The sequence below is a fragment of the Phaeoacremonium minimum genome (genome assembly GCF_000392275.1).
Source record: "Phaeoacremonium minimum UCRPA7 unplaced genomic scaffold PA7_03_scaffold_40, whole genome shotgun sequence".
In the NCBI taxonomy this organism is placed as follows: Eukaryota; Fungi; Ascomycota; class Sordariomycetes; order Togniniales; family Togniniaceae; genus Phaeoacremonium; species Phaeoacremonium minimum.
The window spans coordinates 94,143-113,310 of NW_006920947.1; the positions used below are offsets into that span (position 1 = coordinate 94,143).

General features: G+C 52.1%; 6 protein-coding genes across 6 annotated transcripts; 5 read left to right on the plus strand and 1 right to left on the minus strand.

Annotated features, from left to right (window-relative positions):
- Nucleotides 1–472: 472 nt before the first annotated feature.
- On the plus strand, nt 473–3,438 carry UCRPA7_735 (putative cell division control protein; the record flags this gene model as incomplete). The annotated part of the gene is made up of 5 exons (XM_007913328.1): nt 473–515; nt 571–675; nt 735–1,021; nt 1,076–2,690; nt 3,269–3,438. 5 exons carry the CDS (start codon nt 473–475, stop codon nt 3,436–3,438), a joined length of 2,220 nt encoding a protein of 739 aa, XP_007911519.1.
- Nucleotides 3,439–4,142: 704 nt separating this feature from the next.
- UCRPA7_736 (putative tubulin-tyrosine ligase protein) lies at nt 4,143–5,440 on the plus strand (the record flags this gene model as incomplete). The annotated part of the gene is made up of 3 exons (XM_007913329.1): nt 4,143–4,145; nt 4,210–4,394; nt 4,480–5,440. The coding sequence occupies 3 exons, from the start codon at nt 4,143–4,145 to the stop codon at nt 5,438–5,440; spliced, it is 1,149 nt and encodes a 382-aa protein (XP_007911520.1).
- Nucleotides 5,441–7,155: 1,715 nt separating this feature from the next.
- UCRPA7_737 (hypothetical protein) lies at nt 7,156–8,959 on the plus strand (the record flags this gene model as incomplete). The annotated part of the gene is made up of 3 exons (XM_007913330.1): nt 7,156–8,122; nt 8,180–8,544; nt 8,603–8,959. The coding sequence occupies 3 exons, from the start codon at nt 7,156–7,158 to the stop codon at nt 8,957–8,959; spliced, it is 1,689 nt and encodes a 562-aa protein (XP_007911521.1).
- Nucleotides 8,960–9,801: 842 nt separating this feature from the next.
- Nucleotides 9,802–11,897, plus strand: UCRPA7_738 (putative penicillin-binding protein; the record flags this gene model as incomplete). The annotated part of the gene is made up of 4 exons (XM_007913331.1): nt 9,802–9,813; nt 10,231–11,074; nt 11,241–11,406; nt 11,462–11,897. 4 exons carry the CDS (start codon nt 9,802–9,804, stop codon nt 11,895–11,897), a joined length of 1,458 nt encoding a protein of 485 aa, XP_007911522.1.
- Nucleotides 11,898–12,666: 769 nt separating this feature from the next.
- UCRPA7_739 (putative c3hc zinc finger domain-containing protein) lies at nt 12,667–14,238 on the plus strand (the record flags this gene model as incomplete). Its single annotated transcript, XM_007913332.1, has 1 exon — nt 12,667–14,238. One exon carries the CDS (start codon nt 12,667–12,669, stop codon nt 14,236–14,238), a length of 1,572 nt encoding a protein of 523 aa, XP_007911523.1.
- A 1,469-nt stretch (nt 14,239–15,707) lies between these two features.
- On the minus strand, nt 15,708–19,166 carry UCRPA7_740 (putative copper-transporting atpase 1 protein; the record flags this gene model as incomplete). The annotated part of the gene is made up of 2 exons (XM_007913333.1): nt 15,708–17,677; nt 18,242–19,166. The coding sequence occupies 2 exons, from the start codon at nt 19,164–19,166 to the stop codon at nt 15,708–15,710; spliced, it is 2,895 nt and encodes a 964-aa protein (XP_007911524.1).
- Nucleotides 19,167–19,168: the final 2 nt, after the last annotated feature.

The following is a 19,168-nucleotide window of genomic DNA, read 5'->3' on the forward strand; positions in this document are numbered from 1 at the left end:
AAGGGAGTTGCTACTTTTGTCAAGACAAGCGGGGCTATAGAAATAAACAGAATCTTCAAAGCCTCAATCAGGTATTCTCAACCCTGGTTTTCTGGTATATTCAATTCGCTAAAATAACGTTTTTTACCCTGGCGGAGGTGTAAAGCAATTTATACTGAGAATCCGCTATGATCTCTGTGGGGTAATGGGCGGCTTTGTTGCCCTAGCAACACAACCCGACTAAACAACCAGACAACCCACCCTACAACTCCAGCCGCCATCCCATTCCAAAGGATATTACTACAGCCAGCTATTACAACGCTACTAAGGTATCACGTTGAAATCAATTCCGCTCTACTACTCTAGAAAGTCGCGGGAAGCCTGGCGCGACACCGTCGTCATCATCCACGAAGAAGCATCGATACACCACCCATATATCTGCGCAACGAGCAATCCGTGTCATTGACCAAGGCCCATCGACCTGCAAGGCACAATGCCAGCAGTCACGACCGACGGGCCAACGGTCGCCCTATCCTGTATGCGATGATTCGTAACGGTAACTCATAGGTTACGAGACTGACATTTCTGCAGTTGCGAACAACTTCTGGGGCAAAGATGACGCCGGCGTCGGACCTATGTTCGAGCGCATGCATGCTGCGAAACAGACATGCGATGAGCTACGATCATTCTACAACTGTAAGAATCTAATGCCTAGGAGCCGGTCGCATTGTGCAAAGCTAACTCGGTGGTTCAAGCACGAGCATCAATCGAAGATGAATACTCTCGGAAGCTGCTGTCGCTCTGCCGCAAATCCCTTGGATCCCAGGAGATGGGTACCCTCAAAACGTCACTCGATACTGTAAGGGGCGAGGTGGAAGCGATGGCCAAGCAGCATCAGAATATCGCTGCTCAGATGAAGAGTGAGCTTGAGGAACCGTTAGCTGCCTTCGCTGGCGGCATGAAAGAGCGACGCAAGATTGTCCAAAACACCATTGAGAAGCTGCTCAAAGTCAAAGTTCAACAGACCCAACAAGTGAACAAGGTAAGTAGTGCCATGAATGTACGGGTAGGAAGACCAATTCTAATACAATGGTAGACTCGGGATCGCTACGAACAGGAGTGCTTGAAAATTAAGGGCTACCTTGCACAAGGACACATGGTTATGGGTCAAGAAGAGCGAAAGAATAAGGCAAAGCTCGAGAAGACCCAGATTAGCCTTGCAACGTCAAATACCGAGTACGAAAATGCCGTAAAGGCCCTGGAAGAGACGACTGCTCGCTGGAATAGAGAGTGGAAGGCTGCCGCCGACAAGTTCCAAGATCTTGAGGAGGAGCGACTGGACTTCACGAAGAGTAGCCTGTGGACTTTCGCTAATATCGCATCGACTGTGTGCGTTAGCGACGACGCATCATGCGAGAAGATCCGCCTATCTCTGGAGAAAATGGAGGTCGAGAGAGACATTGTCAACTTCATCAAGGAAAGGGGAACAGGACAGGAAATCCCAGACCCTCCTAAATACATCAACTTCTGTCGAGGCGATGTTGATTCCCAGTCAGAGGCTTCAGAGGATGAGAATTACTCTGTGGCTCAATTCCCTAGAAGCATTAATCCTGCCTTCCGGTCATCTTCTCCACAGCCGTCTACCTACGAGTCACACCATGATCCTGCTTCGGCTCTAGCTCGAGACCTTGGTCACGGTGACCCCGGCACACCTCCCAGCCGGGAACAAACAATGACGCCTCAGAAGATGCCACTGCCGGTTATGCAGCCTCAGGAGCGATCTCGACAGATGCCACCCGATGGATATCAGATGCCGGTCTCGCAAGGCAGGCCACCATATGATCCCAACGAGTTTGCTGCCGTGCCTCACGATCCCTACCCTATGGATGGAATGACAATGCTTTGTCGCACCCGACCAACTTCTGACTTGAGCTCCCAACTCAGTTCTCAGTCTGGGTCCCAGCGACCTGTCAGCCGTGATGAGAATAGCGACTATTCCAATCCCACCTCGTTCTCTAGTCAAGAACCACCAAGCGGGATGGTATCTCCTGTAAAGCAGGAGCCTATTGCGCCTCCCGTCGCAGAAAAGAAGGTGTTGAAGAAAAAGAGCGGTTTCTTCCAGAATCACAGCCCATTCAGGCGCAAGAGCACCAAAGAGGTTGCACCGAACAACCGAAACACATGGCATCTTGGAGGATCTAACTCAAGCCGTCCCCAATTGTATACTGGCGATGCTCAGAATCTGCTGCAGGAACGGACTGCCAGCCCTGATCCTATCGATGCAAATGCCAGCTTGGCACTCAATGTCGGGAACAACGTATTTCCTGTGACGACCCCCGGCAGAGACAAGAAAGCTCCCGCCAACGAGCCAGCAGCTCCGGATGATGATCCCATTGCACTAGCGCTTGCAGAGCTCAAAGGTGTCACTGTAGGCAAGCAATCATCCGTGAGAGTTTCGGCAGACCATTATCATGGTATCGCGACACCAGCGCCAGGCGCGCAATCGTTCTCTCGCTCTGTCCCGCCCAGGGGCAGTAGTGCAGTTGCAGCAGCACAGCGAGGTACACCACCTCCATCCTATGACCAGCAAGTGCAGGTTCAGCGTTTGGGTGTGCCATCGCCAGCAGTCACCTCCAAAGCAATGAAGCAGACATCACAGAAATACACTCAGCAGACGAGAAACATGTTCGGTGCCGAGCGACCAGGATCAGGTGGCTACGGCACACCAACGCGGCCCAGCACCAGAGGTAATGGCATGCCTCGAGCAGCGTCTCCGGCTCCACCGCGGAGTGTTTCTCCTAGGCCTGGCATGAACTCAGATCCTCGCATGTCACATAGGTCGGCCTCACCCAATCCTTACAGTGGAAGCCAGCGAAACGGCTCGCAAATGTCCATGACTCCAAAGCGAGATTCTGACCAGGGTTACTACCGTCAGAACTCGCCCAATGACATGGCTCGAGCAGCTTCGCCCTCTCCCTTCAGGGGCGAATATGGCAGGCCGGGTAGCAGCCATAACGATATGGCCATGCAGTTGGCTCCAGCACCTGAAGACGGCTATGGGTCTCAGCGAGGACGGGGCAGCCGACCTGGTACAAGCTCGGGCCAGCGGGGAATGAGCCTGTACGAAGGCTCTGGGCCAGTTCAGTCCGCATCGAGACAGCGAAGCAAGAGCGTTGCTGACCCCAGCCGAAACTACACACCGGAAGGACGACCTATCATGCACTTTGGTGAGTATTTTTCCTGTCATATCCTTATTTATGTTCCTCACAGTACTGATATTAAGTATTAGCCCGTGCATTGTATGTATACCAAGCTGCAATTCCAGAAGAGCTCGGCTTTGCAAAGGGTGACGTTCTCGCCGTCCTCCGTCATCAGGACGATGGATGGTGGGAGGCCCAAATTCACGGAGGAAACGGACACATTGGGCTGGTCCCCAGCAACTATCTCCAAGCTTGTTGAGCAGTGCCCATAATGGAGGCCCATCTTAAAAGGAAGTATGCTGAAATGCACGAACATAATGTTTGCCTTCTTTGTCTTCAATGCAGGCGATTTGGTTTTGCAGCTTTTGTCACTCTGGGGAACTGCATCAACTGGAAAGGTTGCATTTGTCTAAATAACGTAGTGAGTTGATATGGTCAAGGGAGTCTGTCAAATTCAAAATACATTACCTTACACCCTGCTTCTTCAAGCAGCCTCTGCGTATAATATTGTGACATGTGATCGGGTCTTTGCATATGCTAACAAGGACGATATCCCACTATGCTTCATAATGAGACCTGAGACTTGTATGTATAAAGAGACTAATTCCACCCTTCCTTTCGTAGAGAGAGAGAGAGAGAGAGAGAGAGAGAGAGCAAGATCAATCTAGAGCACCTTCATCAACTGAAATGTCAAGACTCATGATGTTTCCTGCTGGGCAAACTGGAGGGAGTTCTGCCATGGATGAGGACCCCTGGGCCAATTACAGCGGCGCGGGCGATGTTACAGGGGTCAGTGGCACACCTCGGTCGTCCCACACGTCATTCCTGAAAAAGGCGCCGGCACCTAAGAGCTCGGTAGCTTTCGGCGGGTCGAGCTCTCCAAACTCCCACTTCAACCTCTCGATCGGGCGCTCTTCAACACCTCAAGTCTTCGCGCCTTTTGGCGCCGCTTCTCCTGGGAAAATGGTATGTCAAGTCAAGTCACAAGCATTCACCTGCTTTCGAAGCTAATGTATCGTGCGCTTATCAGGAGTTTGCGCGCAACACGTACGATGCTGTGACATCTAAGAAAGCACAACGAACCTTGGTCAACACGGTGCTCATCGTCGCCAGCTCCACGATACTCTTCGGGCTAGCTGCAATTGCATACCTGCTCTTCTACCACAATTTCCTGCCTGACCAGGTCACTACAGTTCCAGTGCATCTGCAATATGGGTTCGTCTTTCGCGGTTTATACAGATACCTTTGTGCCCCTCTCTTCGTCATGTTGTCCGATGACAGCAAGGCTAACAGCTGCCAGCTACGAGCTCAACCCTTACGGCGTCGCCTCCCTTGCGGACAAGAATTTGAAGGACCTGCAAGATTATGATATAACCGTGACCTTGAACCTCCCTCGGTCTCGCCCAAATCTCGACCGAGGCAACTTCATGATCGCCTTACACCTCCTGGAAGCCGCACCGAGTAAGATTGCTGCAGCTATAACCCAGCCCAACCCACCGGGCCCATCCAGCGCATTTGAAGGGAAGACGGTGCTCTATACTTCTACACGTCCGGCGATACTGCCCTACACAGACCCTCTCGTGTCACTTGCCTCGCGCCTGCTCTTTCTCGCCTACCACATCGTCTTCCCGGCCTCGGAAAAGGTGACATTGGTTGTTCCCATGGTGGAGAAGCTACGGTTCAGAGAGGGCGGCATGATGCCGACATCTCTTGCACTGGACATCCAAGCTGGCCAGTCGCTACAGGTGTACTCCGTCAGCGTCACTATCACGGCGCAGCTCTACGGGCTGCGGTGGATCATGCACAAGTACTGGATCACGTCGTTCTTCGTCTTCACCACGCTGTTCTGGCTGTGCGAGATGGGCTTCATGATCGCGGGCTGGGTGGCGCTGAGCATGCTGTTCGCGGGGCCGTCCGAGCAGGAGAAGCTCAAGATCGAGCCCGACCGAACGGGCGGCGGCGGCGCCGTGGTCAAGACGGAAGGGAACAGCAAGTCCGGCACGGACGAGGACGTGCCCATGACGTTCCCCACCTCGAGCCGGCAGCCGCCATTGCGCTACGAGCCCTCGGTCAAGGAAGAGCCGGGGGCGGAGAGCAGTGAGCTGGCGAACATAGCGCCTGCTGGCGGCGAGGCCGACGACGAAGACGATGAGGAGGACGAGCAGGGCCGTTGGCGGGGGGACTCGGGCATTGGGACGAGCTACAGTGATAGGGACGGAAGCAGCCTTAGAAGACGGTCATCTCGAGGCAGGTCATCATAATCTTGCTCGTGTAGGATATGAGGATCGGGGGTACATCTTTTGCTTGAGACCGAATGCCCTGCTATTTTATGAATAATGAGTGTGGATTGGTCTAAAACAGATAGACATGTGACAGTATGGCAAACATGACGATATCACTTTGTAGTTGAGCATGACAATGCGACAATACATATGCCGTCTCAGCAAGTGAAGCCCCTTCTAGGTTCGATTTCAGTTTCGGGATAGCTTAGACCTGACTCGCGGTAGCTGGCCAAGAGGCATACAGATGGTCACATTCGACGGAGCGGCCCTTGTGACTGACCAATCCACTATGACGACGGATGTGGCTTCTGTGGAGCCGGTGAGCATAGCTCTGGAGACTTGAGAGACATTCCGGAGCGTGTTTGCCGTCATCTATCTTCAAAAGCAATATTCGCTGCAGTGGCTTATGCCATATGGTTGTGGTGTTTACTAGCGCCAGCTGGTTTCCAAGGAGGTTGTTTCGAAGGGGAATGTCAGCAGAGAGGGGCCTTGTGTGTTCTTTGTAGAGGCACGTGCGCGAGACATCTCAACAGTTCGAGGTCATGTTGGTGGTGGTGGTGATGGTTGGTGTCTTACTTGCCATTGAACCTCACAGTTGAGGAGGGGCCGGGACCCACCAACCAAGGAGCCTTACCCGTGGTTCCCATTCTCCAGGGAATTCAGATCGTGTAATAGTGAAGTGTTAGGTGGGAAAGAAATCGACGAACGTAAGGTTTACAGGTTTACTTCACCTAACACCAACCTAGGTAACACCTTACCTTAGCTTATTAACCCCTCTAGCACAGTGAATCTTGCTTGCACATGTGCACTTAGTTAGGTAGATATGTCTGCATACTGTGGAGAAATGGTGTAGTGTAGGTCTCGCGTCTTTGCTCACCGCCCAAGGACCCTCTCCGACTACTGTCTGTGCTCTGCTGTGCTGTTCAATCCCCCCGCCCAAAAGCCCATGCACTCACTCACTGTCGTTGCTGTGCGGAGAAATACTTTTCGAGGCCCGGCCTTACCTTCCCTACGTTACCTTACCATATCATAGCCTGCCGTACCGTACGGTACCTTGCCTTGTCTTGCGTTGCGTATTCTACCTGCCTACCTACCTACTTGACTGACTTCCAAGTCTGCTCGGGACGGACGCCTCCTCATCTGCCTGAGAAAGCTTTCACCTACCTCGCCTTCAGCCTCACTCGCCAGGCTCCCTTGCTCCCAGGGCACTCCTCTTGGACAAGCGAGAGTCTCTTCTTACTACGACACAACACGTCCTCCTTCCTCCATATCCATGTCGCCGTGATTACTGTGCCGTTACCACGATTCCATCCAGCCCACGTGGGCAGTCCATACTTTTGTCTGCCGAACCGTGCTTCTCCGCGCCGGGTGGAAAGCAGCTGTGCTCGACCGCAAATCCTACCGAAGGCGCTGTTTCCACCTCGTGGGGCCGTCTTTCCACAATCTCGACAAGCAATTCCTTGATCACTGTCGGCGCCCGCTCTGCTTTGCCAGTAACTCAATCAGGCTTATTCAATTCTACCATCTTAGCTTGTGTTGACCTCGGGACTTCGATCATCAGACGGCCGCCTTCGATCCACATAAGCTTCGCGGATTACACATAAGAGGAACATCATTACAACGCCACGATGCCCTGCTTCAAGGGCATTGCGGTGAGCATCCATGCAAATGGATCCCCGCTTCCCGAGTATGGCATGCAGAAACAGTCTCGATTCTCGCGGATCAGCAGCTACATCCCCGTCCCACAGCCTAACGTCACCGGCGAGTCGAACAAGGCCGAGCCTGCCAAATTCGCCATCTCCATCACTCTCCTCACACCAGGCCTACCGATCCCGTACTCGACTCCAAAGGCCACAGAGGCAAATCCGTATCCAAAACCGCAGGTCGTTGGACAGCTTCCGTCGCAGAGCGGTGAGCGGGGTAAATACAATGGGGTCGTCAGTCCCTACATACAGATGACGAACTCGGACAACGAGACGATCGCTGCATACATCTACTTCGACGGCCGGAGCAAGGAAGAGGTTGCTACGCTGCTCCGCCCGGGAGAGGAGACGTGGGTCAACAGCAGATGGGTTCAGGTACCTGATGCCGAGGGCGGTGGTCTTGCCGAGAGAGAGTTCCTTTTCCGAGAGGTTGGTTTGGAGAGATGGCTTAACGGCCTGGACCTCAAGGGTCACGATGCGGCAGAGAAGTTGGAGAAGCGAAGGCAGAAGTTCGAGAAACGTCGCCGGAGACAGCGTGCAGCTGAAGAGGGCAACGGTATGGAATTCGAGAAGAAGGACGGTACTCGGGACACACTACGATACGGCAATGACGATGGCTCCCCAGTTGAAGCAGTATTTGACGAGGATGATTCTGATTCTCTATCCGACGATGACGATATACCCGAGGCGACAGGCCAGATCAAGGTTGCCATGTTCCGAGTGATAGCTAGTGGCGAAATCAAGAAGGGCGAGTACTCACCGCAGTTCGATGCTCATGATGATGACGACGAGTTTGGAGCTGGGAATTCCAATGGTGTAGACGCGGATGTTGAGCACACTACTAGTTTTGCTAAACCCAAGACGCTCGATCCGAAGACAATCAGCACCCAGACAGTGACTGGCATTGACGGCCCTGACAAGCCATATGCCACCTTCACATTCTTCTACCGTGGCGAGCGTAAGTGAATCCATTCAAGTTATGCTTCTTCTGGCCAAGAGCTAAGCAATTTTGCAGGTCAACTACAGAAAGTGGGCATCCTACCTTCGTCTAAGGGACAGCAAACTACTCCCAGTGCAGCGAAGCGAAGATCTGCTCAACTAGACTTCTCCACTCTTGGGCCTCTGAAAACAACTGGAACGGTAGGCTTCTCGGCTTTCAGAGACCAAGACACGGAGTCGGCGAGACGAAGAAAGTCGCGGAAGAAGAGCAACGGGAGCGCCGGCGGTGCAATGGACGAAGACAGCGACGACGATGACGACAGTGATGCAATCTTGGGTAAGATGGAGGACATTGACGAGAAGGAGGATAAGACCAAGCTTGTCGGTCCCGATGATGCGACATTCTCTGGTGAGCTTGCCGACGGTGTAAACAGGATACGCGTACGTATTGGCTTTTCAAAAACAGCGCCCCTTCAATCTTGGCTAACCTCTCGTATAGCTGAAGAGACAACTCTCCGCAGAGCCGGAGAGCGCAAGCATATCCAGCAGGAAATCTCCAAGCACAGGTCCATTCGGCGAGAGCACACCGTCGGATTCGACTTCGGCCATCGGCCAACCTATACCGGGCGCTTCTGCAGCATCATTGCTTAGCAAGAGCGTCCCAGATGATGCTATTGTCGGTAGCCCCCTCAAGAAGCAGCGGGCCAGCATCTTTGATGGCGATTCGTCACGACGAGAAACACCACAGCTGGGTGATATCCTTGCCAAAGCGGAGGCAGCTCAGAAAAATCAGGCCTCGCCAGCACTTCCGCCCGCAGCGGCTGTTAAGCAAGAAGATAGCGACGAGGAACTCTAGTATCAACTACCCATCTCACGCCGATCGGTACTCATAGTCCTGACGGGCGATGTCAGAACAGTCAGTGTCAGAACACTTACCGTTTTTGTGGTCTGTGGATAACCCTCAAAAACCTCTTCTCCCCATCGTGCACGAAGTCCGAGGATCACATTTTAGATGTACATTACACCTGCGAACCACCTGGGTATTGCTACTATTCCACTGGGTGGTTCCATCTATGAGGAGTACGATAATCATGCCCTGCGTGGTATGGCCAACGAATGATAGGAGTCGAGCATCGGAAGAACAGGGGATAATCGTGGATATCTTATGTGGCATCAACAGCAGAGCTCCGTCACGAACCCCGGAGGCTCTAGTTGTGTTCGACGATACAGATTAGTTGAATAAAGCACGAGATATGAATTAGACTGATGTGTAAGTCTTCGTAAAGTGGTATTCTCGGCCAAGTGCAAGACAATTGGTTGTTGCAGAGGAATAGGGGAGAACCGGATTGGTCGATGTGTATATACCCTTTTGATCTGACAATTATATTGTTATCCGTACCTCAGAGTGCATGTCTCTATTTGGCGTCTTGTTTCTAACCAACATGCGTCCAAGAAGAATTGGAGTGTTAACATGTTTGTGATACTAGCTGCTTATTGACAGCTGTCGCTCTCATTGAAAACGAGTCCATGCAATGGCTTCCAGTCATGCCATATCAGGCAGCTGTGAAGCTCTCAGTGACTCAACGCCGCGCACTGTTACCCCGCGCTCACCCTGTCTTATACCTAAGTATATATCTGCGTTGGACCATCTACAGACCAATTCTACTCTATGAATGCATTTGGGGACCAACTGCGAGGATGCTGAACTCTGTATATTTGTGCTTGGGTTTTTTTGCCCTCAACGGCGTTACCACAGCAGCAGAGCAACAGAAACCCCTGAGCGGCAGCACCAATCCGCTCACACCTGACTTTGGGAAGCATGTTGTGAAGCTCTTGGAGCAATGGCACGTTCCAGGGCTATCAATTGGAGTTGTCGACGGGGACGACACATGGCTTGAAGTGAGCTGCTCATGTTTCTCAAAGCTCTGGTGGGACTTTATATTCATCTTGCAAATCAATGGATGAAGAGAAGAGATCCCAAATTGTTGTAATGAGCAAGTGCTCTACTGCACTCTAGCAAGCGCTATTCATAAGGAATGGAATTAGGGGTCAAAGGATGAGGAAGGCGGGCTCCATTGAGCCGTCTGCGAGCATCCAACGTGATGATCTATACTTATTCTTCGCAAGGGCTATGGCATCGCGACCTACCCAGACATTCGCGTGGAGCCTGACACGCTCTTCTACGGCGCCAGCACGACCAAGGCGTTTCTCGCCGCCGCCCTGGCACTCATGATCGAGTCTGGGAACTACACGACATCCTCGTTTCCCGCCGAGCCACTCTCGTGGACGACGCCGATCGCCAATGTCATCCGCGACGACTTCGTGCTGATGGACGAGTGGTCCACGACGCACATAACGATCGAGGACGCCCTGTCTCACCGCACGGGGATGCCACCCCACGACAAGGCGCTGGCGCGGTCGTACGACGGCGAGCACACGGCGACGCCCCGCGACGTCGTCCGCAGTCTGCGGCATCTCCCTCTGACGGCGCCGCCGCGGACCAAGTTCCAATACTGCAACCTGATGTACGCGGCCGCGTCGCACGTCGTCGAGACGCTAACGGGCGGACGCTTCCTGGGCTCGCTGCTGCGCGAGTGGATCTGGGCACCGCTGGGCATGGCAGGCACGTACTTCACGCTCGAGGACGGGCTGGCCGCGCCGGAGCACTTCGCCGCGGGCTACTACTGGGACGAGAAGAACGGCTCGTTCGGCACGGTGCCGTACATGCCCCTGGAGGAGGTCACTGGCGCCGGGTCGATCATCTCGAGCGTCCGCGACTACGCAAAGTGGCTGCGCTGTCTCGTCGAGGAGGCGGCTCCGTTGCCCAAGGCGGCGCACAGGGCGTTCAAGACGCCGCGGGTCTTCGTGTCGGACGAGCCCGGGGCCTACGACACGCCGTCTGGCTATGCATTTGGGTGGTGGACGTCGAGTTACAAGGGCCACCGCGTTTGGACACACTCCGGTGGGATGCGTAAGTAGCCTCTGAAGTCTAAACTCACTTCTTTTAGCCATATCTCGTGTAAACGAGACAAATACACGGTCACTAGCTGGACATTCACTCTCGAGACACCTCGATTCAGCATCTCCCTCCTCTTTCACTGTCCTGAGAAGTCAATTACTGACCCCACATGTCCTAGATGCGTATGGTGCAGAGGTGTATATCCTACCGGATCAGAAGTTTGGAGTGGTCACCTTCGGCAACACCGCTTTCAGCTCGAACGCGGTTGGAGAGATCGTTGTCTGGGATCTGATTTATAAGAAGCTGGGCATTGCCGAGGCCGATAGATACAATTGGACTGAAAAGTATGTCACTGCATGGGTCTGGAAGGCTGGTTGAATGGTAGCTCACACGAAACAGGTGGCTAGGAGCCGAAAATAGGCTTCGCGCGAAGGTCGACAATGCATTGGAGGAGATCTATCCGGATCGTCCAACACCAGGTTTGCCGAGAGCTCTGCCGCTGGAGAATTACACGGGAACTTACTTCCATCCGGGATATATGAACATGACATTGGAGCCAGCCACCGACGCTGCTAGGGCCGAGAAGCCGAAGATCGAGCTTGTTGCCGCTAGGAACCAGGCAACCTGGAAGGATTTCTGCCAGTTTGAACACATTTCCGGCGAGCACTGGATGATGTACACATATTTTTCTGATGGCCCTGCTACTGTCTTGAAGGGATTTGCGCCGGCTCAATTCACGATCGGGCCAGACGGGAAGGTCAAATCACTGGGGATTGAATGGCAAAACCTGTCAGGGCTTGTGGACGGACTGATCTGGTTCGAGAAAATAGCATGATGAACAGCATTTTATTTTCGTATACACAGTATATGACGGTATCTGTAGTTCGTCAGTTAGCTATCTTGTTACAATAACAATATTGAATGACTTTGAAGCATAACAAGAGTGCATCTCAGACTGTTGAGCTTGATAAAAAATGAATCAACATGGGTTTGACTTTCAGTTGGCCGTTCTTAATGGAAAAGTTTGTCATCATTGCAGAGAGGTGTAAGAAGTAGAAATTAAATGCTTACCATCTCCTCATAGCAGTGCTGCTTGCCAGGCAGCGACGAGGGGAGGCATGATCATGTATGGATTGTGCTCCATTAAGGACAGCCCGCGATTTTGTGGAAGGAGGTCAGAATTTCCAATTCCATAATTTTTCTTGAGGTTTTAGAGCTGTTGAGTGGAACAAACGGTGCTTATGTAAGGCCGTAGGCGGTGGGGCACTGCCTATCTCTCATATTGACAGGGGACCTAACATTAGTTCAGGTGGGCAGCTGCCGCCGGCATTGGAAGGTGCCCACTCAGCGTCTTTGTTGATGTGCAACCATCTATCTTTTGGTTGCTGTTCTCCTTCTGTAGACGCCCGCAACAGTCGCCCATTCGCCATTCGAAGAAAAGACACCCAGAATCCTTGGGCGGTAGATATAACGGACAATCGAGGGCATATAGACACGAGAATATTGGCCAGGTGCTGAGATACCCAGTCATCTCCTCCCGCACCTGCTTAAAACAGGTACCAAAACCCAAGGCGTCTGACTGGGGCGGCACAACCACAATCAAGATGAATGCAACGAAGCGCAAATTCAATGCCCTCCTCCAGGGGATCGGCAGTAAATCGTCCACCCCCCTTTCCACCTCTGACTCGAATAATGCCTCCTCCTCTTCCCTTCCTCGTCCTTCGCGAGACGGTGTATCCCCAATCGGCGCAGACTCGACCACGATGCTCTTCTCTCGCGACCCCTTGTCGCGGACAAACACCAACGATTCGGATGTTTTGCTGAAGCGCCGCAGATTGGGCCTACCTGGCTCGACAACACCCGGCGATGGACCGCTTGCACCACGACCCGCGAACGGACAGACGACCATTTCGAATGTTGTATTAAGAAAATGGAGCGCCAATGGCAAGGACGAGAAGACAGTTGCGCCGAAATATTGTCCTGGAGACCGAGATCAGCTCTTAAAGCGCCTGGCTAGCTTCCAGGAGCTGACAGACTGGACACCAAAGCCCGACCGGGTTAATGAAGTGGAATGGGCGAAGCGAGGGTGGACATGCCAAGGCAAAGAACGCGTGAGATGTACGCTCTGTAACAAAGAGCTGGTCGTCAAGTTGAACCGAAAGGAAGTGGACGGCAAGGAAGTGCCTGTGCTGGTGGCTTCAGAGATTGAGGAAGCGCTGGTGGAAAAGTACGCGGAGCTAATTGTCACGTACCATCAGGAGGACTGCTTGTGGAGGAAACGAGGTTGCGATGATTCCCTGCTGCGACTACCGCTCGCAAATCCGAAAACAGCGTTGGAAGGCCTGCGGCAACGATATGACGAGCTATGTGCGCGGAAAGACTTTTTACCTTATGAGTTCAACCTACGACTCCCAGTAGGCCTCGATGTTGGCCTTGTTCTAGGCTATCTTCCCAAGAACTTCTTCACAGAACCTGCGCCCCCAACGACGAATCCGCCCTCGTCTTCTCCAAATAGAACAGCCCTGGCTCTAGCAGTGCTCGGTTGGCAGGGTCTATCAAACGCGCGGATTGGTCCCGTGCCCAACTCTGCATCATGTCACACATGTTTGCGCCGACTAGGGCTGTGGATGTTCAAGAGCAAGGAGGTCGATCTCGAGACGAATACAGTACTCGTGCCAGCTCCCATGGACCACCTCGATGCCGTTCGAGAGCACCGTTTCTTCTGCCCGTGGAAAAATGCCGCTGCGCAGAAGAATCCGGGTGCTAGCACACACAAGTCCAAGGTGGACATTGCAGACCCAGACAAACCTGGCTGGGAGCTTTTGGTGCAGGTGTTGAAGAATGACTCTTATCTACGAAACCGGACGACAACCGCTCACAGAAGTGCAAAGAGCGTTAATGGGCCGTTGATTGCTACAGCAACTATGGCAGAGACGCCAGGGCGCCCAACAACAGCGGGAGCTGGCACGAGCGATGGTAGTCAGATCATTATTACTGGACCCGATGGGCAGGAGGCAGACCTTGAGGATGAGAAGGCCCGCGATGCAAAGGATAAGGAACGCTGGGCGCGGCTCCGCAAGGTGAAGAGTCTTTTTGATACGAAGGGGAGCAAGAAACTCAGGAAGACGGTCAGTCGGCCGGGAACGGGACATGATTCGATTAGAGGAGGCGACTAATGTGAAAGAACACTGGCGCTCGTAATGGGCTATGTGCTTGTTTGATGTTCAAGATACCAAATGTCTTCCAGCGAGCTTTTCAGCATCATCAGGGGGTAATAGGATTACATGCCACATCCATAACGTTCGATTTCAACAGCTTTGTGATCAAGCAAGGCAGATACTATGTATGGAGGGCAGCTAGTCAAGGTCTTGCCAGGTGCTAAAATTGCAGTGAAGAAAATAAAATGAAATGCAGCTTACTTGCAGCAATATCAATCCAATGACCTTTCTGTCCCTGATACAACCCTTGCCATTTGATAGCCATTGGATGACAGCTGACAGTCGTGGCCTCCTTCAAGACTTGCTAAGGTCTATAATTGCAGTGCACCAATCCCGAGGCCTCACTCGCAAGGTGGGAAGGTCTCTGATTGCAGAGCACTGACCTACAGGGGAGGTACCTTTGCATCGACTTGATGTCATTCGCCAGGTACGAGAGACTCCCAGCCCTGTGTTCAACACCTCAGTACTAATTTCCGACTATTATACTTAGGTGACCAAATATGAATATTGATAGTTCAGCTAGATTAATCCCAGAAATACTTTTCATCCTACTAAGAGTGTAGGGCTATAAAGGATATCAAGATCACTTTCAGGTGGCCCGAGAAGGATTCATAATGTAGTCGCATGAGCCATAGAAACTCTGCGATGAAATACGTGAGCCTGGGAGGGCGGATCTTGCGCCGTGAGGCAAAGTCTGCATAGGATGCGAGACATATCTCACAGAAGACCGCCATACACAACAACGTCTGGTCTAAAACTTCAAGTCAAAGGTCACATATATCTACCACGTATGGGTAAAAGAAAAAGAATATACAAAACAAGTGCTGCAAGTATCGTAAACTCGAGCGACTGTGGCCCAATCTAACGTTGGAAGATCATATCTATTTCGGAGATCCAATCGGAATGATTCTCAGCCTTGTCTGGCAAGCAGATGAAAAAGGGTTTAAAGAGCCTTGCCAGAGGCTAAAATTGCAGTGAAAGTAATCATATTGGTGGACAGTGCACCACACCGAAGCTATATAGCCCGTAAATTGATAAAAAGCATCACAATACATGTCAAGACGATTTTACATGTCTCAACATATATGTCCTGAACATTAGAATGAAATTTAGAAAGTATTGACCCTCATTACCCTGACGAGGTGTAGCATAAGGTAACGAGACATCATATCAGCTTAAGAAACGCGGTAAAGGTGCTACAATTTAAGGGGTATCAAGTTTCTTTGTCTGGAATATTAAGACTAAATGCCATTGCCCATCATGAAATCGTAACCTTCAACCATCCTGAACAAACTCCAAGCCCCTTGTAGTTCATCAATCCATGATTAGCCAAATAGAAAATGCTATGCTGTCATCCGCGCGGTTCCACCTGCTCAAAGCTGAAGCGTGAAACCTGTCACATTTCTTCAAAAGGTTCTATGCCGCACTTACACCTGCACCGTCCTTTCACGGAATCCTACGAGCGGCAACCCACTTCGAAGCAACAGGCTGCTAGTAACAACACTGATGCTACTCAGCGCCATGGCAAGACTGGCCCATACAGGATCGAGACGGACATGCTTGCCATTAGACATGATGGGGTAAAGCGCACCCGCCGCTACGGGGACAGCAATGGCATTGTAGATGAGCGCCCACCCAAAGTTGAATTTAATGCGGCGGAAGACAGCACCTGATAAATCAAGCAATGTCACAATGCCTCGTAGATCTGACTTGACCAGTACGAAGTCCGCGGAGGAGATGGCAACATCGCTGCCACTACCAATGGCGACGCCAACGTCTGCTGCTGTTAAAGCAGGGCTATCGTTGATGCCATCACCAACCATAGCAACCGTCGCGCGGCGAGTCGTGGACTCAGAGTCATGACCAACACGGGCCTTGAGTGTTGACTGCAAGTAAGTAATCTTCTCAGATTTCTGAGCTGGCAGAACCCCGCTGATAACCTGATCAGATGGAATGCCAATACGCGCAGCCACGGCTGAGGCGGTCACGGAGTTGTCCCCAGAGAGCATCCAGACTCGAGTGCCCCGGGACTGGAGTGCTCGAACGATCGCCGGCGCCTCTTCCCGGATGGGATCGGATATAGAGAGAGCAGCCGCAACTGACCATTTAAGCGAGATGGTGGCATCGTTTTCAGATGATATGGGCTTTGTGGCTGCGAGAGCAATGGACTTGGCCTCAGTCTTCCACTTCTGAAGCGCTTCTGAGACCTTTGTAGAGATGGAGACGGAGAAGTCCTTCAGCAGCGCTTCGTTACCGACGATGATCTCAAAAGATTTATCGTGGGTTAATGTCCGGTAGACTGCTTTCATGCCCTTTCCGGGTATTTCTTCGAGATTTTCGACGACGACGTTTGTGTCAAGCCCCTTCGCGGAACAGTAAGTGACGATAGCCTTGGCAATGGGATGACTGCTATTATCCTCGACAGCCTTGAGTGCGGCTAGCATTGATTCGGTAGTCTTATTGTTTACTTCCGTGCTATCAGGGAAGATCTCTGAGTCTGTTATGGTGGGTTGACCGCCAACGGTGAGAGTGCCTGTCTTGTCGAAGACAACACAGTCGATCCGACTAGCTTTCTCGAAAGCTTCGCCGCCCCCCTTAGCAAGGATACCGTGTTTCGCTGCCATTCCACCACCGATAAAGATTGCTGTTGGAGCAGCGAGACCCAGTCCACAGGGACAGGCGACCACAAAGACAGCAATAGCAAATTGCAGCGAGAAGGCGACCCAACCCCCGGAGCTGACGTCCAGATAATGGGATGGGATCCTTCCGCTCAACCCCATTGCCAACCAAATGAGCCAGGTCAAAATGGCGACGAAAGTGACGATAGGAACGAAGTATGTTGTGAGTAGGTCTGCAATTTGTTCCATCGGGGCTCGCTTCGTCTGACCTTCACGGACAATATTGACAATTTGGTCCAGCATCGACTGGCCCGAGACGCCAGTGATCTGTACGAGTATGGGGGCGTCCTTATTCACTGTCCCGGAGAAGACTTGATCGCCGGGGTTCTTCTTGATCAAATGTGACTCGCCAGTTAGACTTGATTCGTCGAAACTGCTCTCACCTTGAACCACAGTCCCATCTGCGGGTGGTGAGCCACCATGAGGCACACGAACAACATCACCAAAGTCAAGCAAATCAGCCGCGACAACAGACGTCTTCTCTTTATCGCCTTGCTTCTCGAACAAGGTAGCTTCCGTAGGGCGAAGCTTTCCAAGGGCTTCCACGGCATCTCCAGTCTTCGACTTGCTGTATGACTCAATAAGTCTACCAATTAACAAGAAGAATGTCAAAAAGACGACTGAGTCAAAATAGAAATTGGTGTCACTGATCTCCTCCGGATGATTGGCGGCGGCGGCAATGAGCTGGCTGACCGAAGAGACATATGCAATGGTCGTACCTAATGACATCAGAGTATTCATGCTTCCAAATCGATAGAACCGCTGTAAAATGGGAGTTCGACTCCCAGGTCTCCAAAGAGTCTTGATTTCCTTAAAGGCTCGGCGATGGAAGAGATCCGCTCCAAAGAAATATACTGGGGTGGCCATTATGAACAGAGCCATTTGAGCACGACTTATTCCAGAAGTCCATGGCTTCATAAGGAAATGCTTGGTCATGTTGCTGTCCGGCAGCAAACTCATATATACGATGCCGATGACGAAGGTTGGTATGGCAATGATTCCAGTAAGGGCGACTCTGTATAGAATCTGAAGCTGATGCTTCCGCTGAATTTGCTTGGAACGTTCTTCCAATGTTGGTGGATGATATATGGAGGCTTCAATGGCGGGGTCGGTCGCAGCGATTGCAGCCAATATATGACGAATCGTAAAGTGAGGAGCTTCGGGCACGTAAGTGACCTTCAGGATTGGACGCTGTGGCGTTGGCTGGCTGACAACATCAAGATGCCGCCTGAAGCCGGCAAGACTGCTAGATACCCTGCTAGGGCAATGGCCACAATAGATACCGTCGACCAGTATCTCAACCGTCCTCACTTGGCTTGGGGCTTTCTCTTCCTCTAGGTCAACGACCTTATCAATGGTTGCGTCATAACCAAGGTCCTCGATTGCCTCCACGAGGTTGTCGGTGTTTTCTCGACCGACAAATTCAACAGTTGCAGAATTAGAGACAAGGTTGATGGATACTTTGGTGATCCAGTCTTTCTTGTCCAACTCGTTCGATATGGTGTTGACGCAGGCAGCACAGGTCATGCCACCTACTGCCAGGGTCGCTCGGTAGACATTTTGCAGCTTCTCCTCCGTATCGACGGTTATGAAGGATTTGGTCGACATGACGGCCTCGCGCGATTTTAAGCTGTCTAGTGGGTTTGCAGTACTTGAAGTGTGTGACAGAGCTGACTCTTCAGGATGACAAGCAGTATCCTTTCCCTCGATGATGGTCTTCTCGTCCACACCAGTCTCCTTTGTCTTGCGACACTGCTCACAGTTGAGCAGGTGTATGTGCTCCTGCGGTGGTCGGACCATTTTGCCCTTGTGTGTTAGACGAGAGGCACTGATCCACCTACCGAGAGCTGCTGACGGCCTGGATATATCTTGTCTGCTTGCCTCGCCATTGCGGCTACTAGTTGGAGGGCGTTGTTCGAGCTCGTCCAGCTCTGAAAAGTCTGCGGCAGAGGAGGTGACACCGGAGACCTCGAAGCCGGCGTCCTCGAGAGCGGCGGTCATGTTCTTAATGGTAGCGGCTGAGTCGTGTTCCACGGTGACAACAGAGGTTACGATGTTCGGTGAGACCCATCTAACATGATCCGCGCAGGAGTCGTGTAGAACGCTCTTGACAGTGGAGACACAGGTAGGACAGTGGAGGTTGTCCAGGAGGAAGGAGGTAGTCACCGTCTCGAGGGACTGGCGAGCATTTCTGTCTGACGGCGCCATGG